This window comes from Gymnoscopelus braueri, assembly GCF_963280865.1.
Source record: "Gymnoscopelus braueri genome assembly, chromosome: 14".
NCBI lineage: Eukaryota > Metazoa > Chordata > Actinopteri > Myctophiformes > Myctophidae > Gymnoscopelus > Gymnoscopelus braueri.
This window is the reverse complement of record NC_137619.1, coordinates 7,531,610-7,540,552: the sequence shown is the minus strand read 5'-3', so window position 1 is coordinate 7,540,552 and position 8,943 is coordinate 7,531,610. Positions and strand designations below refer to the sequence as shown.

At 38.4% G+C, this 8,943-nt stretch overlaps 1 protein-coding gene across 1 annotated transcript; it reads left to right on the top strand.

Moving 5' to 3' along the window:
• Positions 1–6,133, top strand: npm3 (nucleophosmin/nucleoplasmin, 3). Its single transcript, XM_080449226.1, has 5 exons — positions 1–154; positions 1,319–1,404; positions 2,599–2,718; positions 4,009–4,102; positions 4,906–6,133. The coding sequence occupies exons 1-5, from the start codon at positions 79–81 to the stop codon at positions 5,016–5,018; spliced, it is 489 nt and encodes a 162-aa protein (XP_080305352.1). The 5' UTR covers positions 1–78; the 3' UTR covers positions 5,019–6,133.
• The last annotated feature ends 2,810 nt before the right edge of the window (positions 6,134–8,943 follow it).

Below are 8,943 nucleotides of genomic sequence, written 5' to 3'. Positions count from 1 at the left end.
TCCAAACCTTTCTGTTTGAACGGATCAGATCTGATCATCCATCGACCTTTAGTATCGATCTATAGATCTATAGACAGCATGTCTTTCAACGATGACGAGTCGTCGGAGGGGATGAGCGGTGGAGGACCCTCCAAACTGGAGAACTACCTGTTCAGTAAGACAGAGGACCCTTTATGGTCACATTATCACCCTGTGTTTCTCTGCCAGGTTGTCGCACACGTGGGTTTATGCATGGGGGGATCAAGTGGTGGAAAATGAAAGTGTACTCACATGTTTTACTTTAAGTAAAAGTATCATTCACTGCAATGTAGAAATACTTCTGTTACAAGTTAAAAGCCAGAACATTTTACTTGAGTAAAAAAGTACAGAAGTATTGGTATCAAAATGTACTTAGAGAGTACCAAATGTAGAAAGTACTCATTATGCAGAATGTTTTCAAATGTATGAATTGTGAGCTTCTGCTATTTTCAAATGGCCGACATGTATATATAGAGCTGAAGTGGTTAATGTATGTTTTGCAATAATAATCAAAATCTACAAAGTAACTATAACTAATTGTAGTGGAGTAAAAAAAGTGCAATATTTGCCTCTGAGATGTAGTGGAGTACAAGTAAAAGTACTTAAACTGGAAATACTCCAGTAAAGTCAAAATACCTCAAAATTGTACTTTACAGTACTTGAGTAAATGTACTTAGTTATTTACACCCATTGGGTTTCTGCATAGGATGGTGTCTCACAGTGAACAACATAATGTGAACAATGTTCATACCCATGGTTATTATATTGTTATTGTAACATTTTTAACAGTATAGTATAGTATAACAGTGTATATAGTATAACAGTATAGTTTAGTATAACAGTGTATATAGATAGTATAAGTATATAATAGTAGCCTAATATATCAGTGGTTCTCAAACGTTTTCGTGCCAGGGAACTCCAAATTGATATGTATTTGGCCACGGACCCCACATCTGAAAATGTTTTATGCCAGAAGCAAAGATTTGAGTTAAATATGTTCGTTTTAAAGAAATATACACATTCAAAGATTTGCACACATTCAAGATTTTTCAAAAATAGCAGATCTACAAGCTCATGTGCCGCACTATGAACTTGTAGATCTGCTATTTTTGAATAGCCAAAGTATAAAATATGGATTAAGTGGTTAAAATGATTGTGACGCTATATCAGCTAATTTTGCTGGGGACCCCCTGGGACCCCCTCAAGGACCCCTTGGGGTCCCCGGACCCCACTTTGAGAACCAATTATAGTATAACAGTATATAGAGCGTTAACATGTCGGTGGTGTCGTCTCTCTCCAGGTTGTGAACTTTCCACTAAAGTGCCATTCTTCACTTTCCAAGGGGACGAAGAGGAAGATCTGGAGCATTTTCTTGAGCTCAGAACGGTGGGTCCACTAGTATATTGGTGTTAAAGTTGGTATACGTGATTTTCTTTTGTTAAAATAAGTGTTCGATAGCTCTATATTCCGATAGTAATCATTGATATAGAGCACTGTTTCCCAAAGAGTGGGTCTCGGACACATTTTTGTGGGTCACGAGTAAATAGGCTTTTTCTTTATTTTTTCTACATTAAATCTTAAAAAATATGTTATTTCAAATGATTTTAACAAGTAAAAAAAATATATCACAACTTTTCATCAATTAAAAACAATTACAAAAAAAATCAAAAGTATTTCATAAATAAAATCAGAAAATCTAATAATTACCATAAATACAAAATGTTTAAGTAGTGGTGAAAATAAATAGCAGATCTACTAGTTCACAACGCGGCACGAAGCGGTGCGTTGTGAGTTTGTAGATCTGCTATTTTCACTAGTTTGGGTCCAGGGCAAACGTCTAATTTCTCTTTTGGGTCTTGAGCCAAAAGGTTTGGGAACCACTGCTATAGAGTGTTTTTTCAGTAACTGGTGAGATCTGTCTCTCCAGCTCTTTAGTAAACGGAAAACACAGTTTCAGGTTGGGATATTAGTTTATTGAAACAGAAGAGAAAAGGAGCAAAATTTAGACAAAATTGTATAATTGATAAATCATGACAAATCAAGGCTGCACAGAGTCTAATTGACTCAAAGTTGTTCATAACATGACAAGTTGACAACGGTGGATTTTTATGAAACAAAGTCTTGACAGAGACACAGAGTATAACCCACCCAAGCGGACTGACCTAAACCAGTGGTTCTCAAACTTTTTCATCTCAAGGATCCCCAAAATGATATGTATTTGGCCGCGGACCCCCATCTAAAAATATTTTGTTCCAGGGACCCCCCAGAGGCAAAGATTTGAGTTAGAAATGTTCGCTTTAAAAAATATATATTCAAAGATTTGCACACATTTTCAAGATTTTTCAAAAACAGCAGATCTACAAGCTCATAGCGCGGCACTCGGTGCTGTGCTATGAGCTTGTATATCTGCTATTTTTGAATAGCCAAAGTATAAAAGGTCATAATTATTCTGATGCTATATTTACACATTTTTCTGGGTACTCCCTGGAACACCCTCAAGGACCCCTGGGGGTCCCCAGACCCCACTTTGAGAACCAATGACCTAAAACCATACTGCATGTGTTGTGTTGTGTGGACTAGGTTTGTCTCGGAGAGGGCGCCAAGGAGGAGAGCAATATCGTGGAGGTCACAGCCATGAACCACCAAGGGAAGACCATCTCCGTGCCCATTGCCAACCTTCATATCAACTGTCTGCCTATGGTACGTGGATCGTTTTTCCCTTTTATCACTGATTTCCTGCAGCCATACTGTATGTGAAATGTGATCAGCAGAGCCAACGTTTTGTTAAATTATTTGTATTAATTGTATTTGATAGGGACGAATCGCACAATGCAATTTAGTAGGCATGTAATGATTTATCGTAAATCTATTAAAATCGATTCAAACTATTTGATCATTTAAATCAATTTAGTAAAAATTGTATCAGAACAGCAGAAAAAAAGAAGAAAATACTGGATTTGTGTAAGAGAAACATTTTTAAAGATTTTTCTGTTTGTCTGGGAACTAATTTTGTGTTGAATTTTTTTTAAATCGTATCGTGAACCTAGTATCGTGCTTCGAATCGCATTGTGAGTTGAGTGAATCGTTACATGCCTACAATTTAGTAGTTAGAATTGATACAGAGCATGAAACTGATGTGCTGCAGAGTTCATAACTATTATTAACCCTTTAAGACCGGGAAAGTGTCTGTCATTTTAGATTTGAACCACTTTAACCATTGTCTTATGCTTTGGGCTATTCAAAAATAGCAGATCTACAAGCTCATAGCGCGGCACCGAGTGCCGCACTACGAGCTTGTAGATCTGTAATTCTTTTGAAAAATCATGATCATGAAAATGTGTGCACATTTTTCAATATATATGTTTTAAAGTGAACATTTTTAACTCTTAAAGGGGTAGTTCACCCCCCAAATAACTTTTTTTCTATTGATTACTCACCCCATGGAGCCTTGAATTCATGGATATTTTTTTGTTTTTGTCGCATTCCTTCCTTTATTATTTGATTATAATAAATTTAGCCCCATTGATTCCGGTAGGAGACACAAATGCATTTGTGTCTCCTACCGGAATCAATGGGGACACATTTATTTTAATCAAATTATTGGCTTAGGAATGTGACAAAAACAAAACAATATCTATGAATTCAAGGCTCCAGATGGTCAGTAATCAATAGAAAAAAAGTTATTTTGGGGGTGAACTACCCCTTTAATATTTGCTTCTGGGGGGATTCTACAAATGTCTTCTAAATCATAACAGTTTTTTTTTTAAACTTATGTTGCTATAATCAAACTTTATTATGTCAAGGACCACCCAAAATGATATGTATTTGGCCGTGGACCCCCATCTCAAAATATGTTGTTCCAGGGACCCCCCAGAAGCAAAAAAAATAGTAAAAGAAATTTGCACAATTTTTTCCCGGTCTTAAAGGGTTAATGTTCAACTCTGTCCCTATAGTTGCTGTAATTGGTTCTTATGGTTCCTGTTCCATCAGGTGTGTCTGGGGGAGTTTGAGCTGAGGGCCCCGGTGACCATCAGGCTGAAGTCTGGATCAGGACCCGTCACTGTCAGCGGCTTACACCTCATTGGTAAATAACACGTCATAAATATAACATTAATATTAACACATTGACCGCCAGAGGTTAATCTCATAATGTACTCACCAGTGCCAACGTTTTATTGTTGTTTTTTGTTTTTTTCACGTCGCCATAGACATCGTTAAAATCCTTAAGATTGAGCTGTGCACTGTTTGTAAACATCGCGGACATCTCCCTGCGTCTACCAGTCCAAACCACGTGTCAAACGGGGCATCCATTGTTGAGTTCTGATCGTTTATGTTAACATGGGAAATGCGAGGATGAAAAACTACATGTTTACAGGGGCTTTTACAGGGGTTTTTGTGTACGACTTAGAATGGAGACAGACGGGAAACAAAAAACGTGATCGCACTTCCGGTCGACATCGGGTGGTGTTACACTGAAAATGGTCCCCCTAGAAAAAAAGGAAAAAGCACCACAGCCCGTAGGCTACGGGATCGGCGCTTAACCGTTGGATTTAACGGCCCTTAGAACTACGGGCCCGGCGGTCAATGTGTTAATGAAGAAAAGAAAAGGTCATGCTATGGTTTTCTAACCCTGAGAAGTGAGTTTTCATTCTGATACTGCTAAGTAGGAACGTATACTATGTTAGTTCCATTGATTCAAGCCGGAACACAAATCGATTGATTGATCATAACATGCTCTGACAATTAGCGAATGCTTTTGAGATTTTCAAGTGATGCCCTGATCCAGAAAAGGTTGAGAAACACTGTTATAAACGGCGAGGCTTTAGCTTGACCCTGAAAGGTTTCCTGTCATCTTCTCCCCCCCCCCCCCCCCCCCCCCCCCCACAGCCTCAGAGGCGCAAGACTCTGACCTGTCTGATGACGACGATGACGACGCTGACATGGAGGAGATGGCGCCCGTCAAGCCAGCCAAGAAGAAGTGCACTAAGGCGTGTTGTTAAAGGTCCAACACCACCGGAACATCGTTGGATTTTAAAGAGACACCGTGACACTTTTTGTACAACCCAATGGACACATTTTATGTAGAAATAACTATCTACTAATCTGCACCATGCCTGAAATGATGAAAGCATAACATGCTGTTTGAGTCATTCTTAAAGGACAACTTCACCCATTTTCATATAATAGGTCCTCAATAATGCTCCTGATAAAATGGTGCCATTTTGGTCAACTCAGTCTGTGTCTCATAGGAGGGCTGTGGACACTTCAGAAACTCGCCTATCAGTGACATCATCTTTAGGCAGATTTTTTTATTTCTTTAATATAATATTTTATTTTTTTATTAACGCTTCCATTATAGCATGCTAACTTTCCAGGAATAGAAAGCCTGCAGTTTCTATTAGCTCGGATTCCCCATTGACGATGTCACTGGTAGGCGGGTTTCTGAACTGTCCACAGACCCCCTCTGACTGAGACACAGACCAAGTAGACAAAAATGGTACCATTGTATCATGTAGCATTACTGAGGACCTATTATATGAAGATAGGTTGAAAATGGGTGGAGTCGTCCTTTAATGTATATACTTGGTTGCGTGACAAATAGCTGATCTACAAAATCTTGTGGAAGTTTGTGGATCGGCTATTTGTCACGCAAACTTGAAGTATAAAGAGCGTTGAATCTTGTGGGGTGTTGGAGGCAGGTTCACCTTTTTTCATTTTCTTATAACTTGTTCTGTTCAAGGGCTCTTTGCCTTGGCAGTATGTTTGACTGCAGACAGGATGTCCCAAGGTTAGCCGGACCACGATTTTGATATTGCGTTATTCAGTTTATACTGTGGACATAATATCACCCAACAGTTGTTGGGTGATATGAGTCTTTCACAGTAAAAAGGAAAAAAATAAATAATTGAGTACTTTGCATGTTGAGGGAAATTTTGGGACAGGGGAACGACTATTTGGAAATGTTATCTCCCTGCCCTCAAAACCCTGGTTCTCCCTAACAATCATCTTCCAGATTAAGTTTATATATCCCTGCTTTATGAGATGACAATCTTGCAGAGTGGACATAATTTTGTATGTTTGGAGAAATGTGTGAATATAAAAGTTTTAAATCGTTTCTGGTTTCATTCATTTCCCATTGAGACATGTTCCACAAGGTCTTGTCGCAAGTTATTTCAGACGTGATCAAATGTGTTAATACAAAATCATTTGAACCACTTTATCCATATTTTATACGTTGGCTTTTCAAAAATGGCAGATATACAAGCTCGCACTGCAAGCTTGTATGTTGCTATTTTTTGACATAACACAAATCTTCTCTTCTGGGGGTCCCTGACACAAAACATTTTCAGGTAGGGGGTCCGTGGCCAAATATGTATCAATTTGAGAACTACAGTATGTTCAGCTTCTGAGCAATCTGGCCCCCATGGATCTACTAACTTTTTTTCACCTTTATGCCAATTTTTTTTCCCCTTTCAATGTCCATTGCCATTGACAATAGCCTGGTTCCAGACTAATCTGCCATTGCGAGGCATTTTTTTTTATTTGCCCCTTGGAAATGCAGATTCCACACAGAGATTCCAGACTAATATCACTGCGTAGATATTAGGGGGAAAAGTACAAACTTTGGCAGGCTACTAGTCCTACATACTTACCCCTAGAAACCCCATTCAAACTTTAAAATGTTCATCTTAATGTGGACATGTTTGCCTGAAAAGGAATCTTTGAAATGTTTCATAGTTTTAGAATTGTACTCCTTTAAAAGTTCAGAGATTTATAATGGAGGCCAATGGAAGATTTTGGGACCTCAAAAAAACACTTTCACCTAGAAACTCCATTCACAGTTCAAAAATTCCACCTTACTGTGGACATGCATCCTTGAGATGTTTTACTTTGAAATTATTTGTAGTTTTTGAAATATTTAACTTTAAGCGCCCAATGCATTGTCAATGGCAATGGACATTTAAAAAAGAAAAAAGTTATTAGACCCGTGGGAGCCAGATTGCTCAAATGCCATGTTACCTGTGCTGGGATTAGATCCCATGACCTTGTGGTCGGAAGTCAAGAGCTCTCCCAACAGAGCTAGGTACATCACAAGGTATTCTTCATTTTACGTATGGTCCAGTATATTATTGATTCATATCAGTCACTATTCCAGTGGGGCAAGGCAGCCTACTGTAAGTCTTAAACAAAATATATAATACATAACCCTAACCCTCAACAGTGGGATAAAATCAATATGGTAACGTCTATGGTAACGAATGTAAACAAATCGCTAGTGCAGTCTGGATCTGTCATGACCGTCATGGATGAACTTCAACCTGGTGTTTGCACTTTCTCCATTTTTTACCCGTTCATTCATCTACATAAACGTTCGGATTTCAAATATAAAGTTTTTGACCCTGGCGGAGTCAAGAGCTCTTTCAACTGAGCTACCCAGACATAAGAAACATTGTACATTGACATTGGATGAACGTGATGGGTCATTCCCCCAAAATAATTAAAGGCACATTGAGGACTGGGGCTTGAACATGGACTGTCTGTGCTAGGAGTCTGATCAATAGACCACTACCCCATCACTCGGTCGTTTTCACAGATGTCTCTTCGTATCCTTGAAGCGTTCTTTAGTATGTTAGCCGTCAGTTAGTAAAGTTAAATAAATGAATGTATTTATTTATTACATTATGTTTTTTGTATCATTGCGTTTATTTCATTGTGGATTTTACTTATTTATTTATTTTTGGACCTGTGGACTTCCATAGGGGTCCCCAGCCAAATACATGTCAATTTGGGGTCCTTGTCCAGTATAGATACAGTACTACCTTTTGTAAGTACAGAGGGGATGAGGAAGCACTATAGCCAGATAGCAGAGCTTCCCAATGCTCTTCCACACTAACAGTTGCAGTGGTTGCAGTGGTTGAAAGTTACTACTTTTCTTCCATCACTGGGGAATGGGGATATATTAGACAGATCACCTAATGTGTTCTGATCAGATGTGAAAAGTTCCATCCCGCAAGTACTTGCGGGATGGAATTTGGTATTTTTACTTTACTGGAGTATTTAAATTGTTCAATACTTTTACTCAGATGTGGAAAGTAACTAAGTACAGTACTTGTTTTGGTATTTTTACTTTACTGGAGTACTGGAGTATTTCCAATTTTCAATACTTCTACTTCAGCACATCTCAGAGGAAAATATTGTACTTTTTACACTATTTTAAAACATTTTAGTATTGATACTTTTACTTAACAATAACTGTTGTGTTTTCTTGTTGTGTTCCTTGTTTCTTAGTCAAACTTGGTGTTTTACAATACAGTTGTGTTCTTTACATATTTTAGAAATATATCTTCTTAGTTCAGGTTTTAATTTACACTTGTGTACCTTTTGTTTTGTAGTGATGTCTGAGTGTTTCCTGTTTGCTGCTACCTGTCTTGTCTCACCCTGTCATTTGCAAATGTTGTTCACCTGTGTCTTGTTTAGCCCTAGCCAATCGTGTGTTGATTGTCCATACATATGCACCTGTGTCTCCAATGTGTGTCTATTTGCCCTTCACTGCCAGTCTGTTTGTTGTATGTAGTTGTCTGTGAGTATCTTAATGTTTGATCTAGTCTCCTTGATCCGGTGTATGTAGGCCATCTTCTTGTGCTTTTACAAGTGAAACTTGCAAGTGCCTTCCTAGTCCTTCTCGTGCTCCTTGTGTTCCCTGGTTTTTGTCATAATAAAAAAAAGAAAACTCCTTGTATCTGAACTAGTCTGCCTTGGTCTTTCTGTCCTGCACTCCCTCCTGACTCGCATAGTGACAGCAGTCTTCATTACTTTTGGAGTCTCTCATTCTCCCCTCGGCTTGTTTGTCTTTTGGTTCGCATCCATCATCCAACTCCTTACTTCTAAGACATTTTAATTTCAATGAGCCCCATATCTCTGAGA

Coding starts and splice junctions, on each gene's coding strand:
- npm3 (XM_080449226.1), top strand. CDS start 79: ATGTCTTTCAACGATGACGAGTCGTCGGAGGGGATGAGCGGTGGAGGA. Junction 2,719..4,008: donor ATATCAACTGTCTGCCTATG/GTACGTGGATCG, acceptor CTGTTCCATCAG/GTGTGTCTGGGGGAGTTTGA. Junction 4,103..4,905: donor CAGCGGCTTACACCTCATTG/GTAAATAACACG, acceptor CCCCCCCCACAG/CCTCAGAGGCGCAAGACTCT.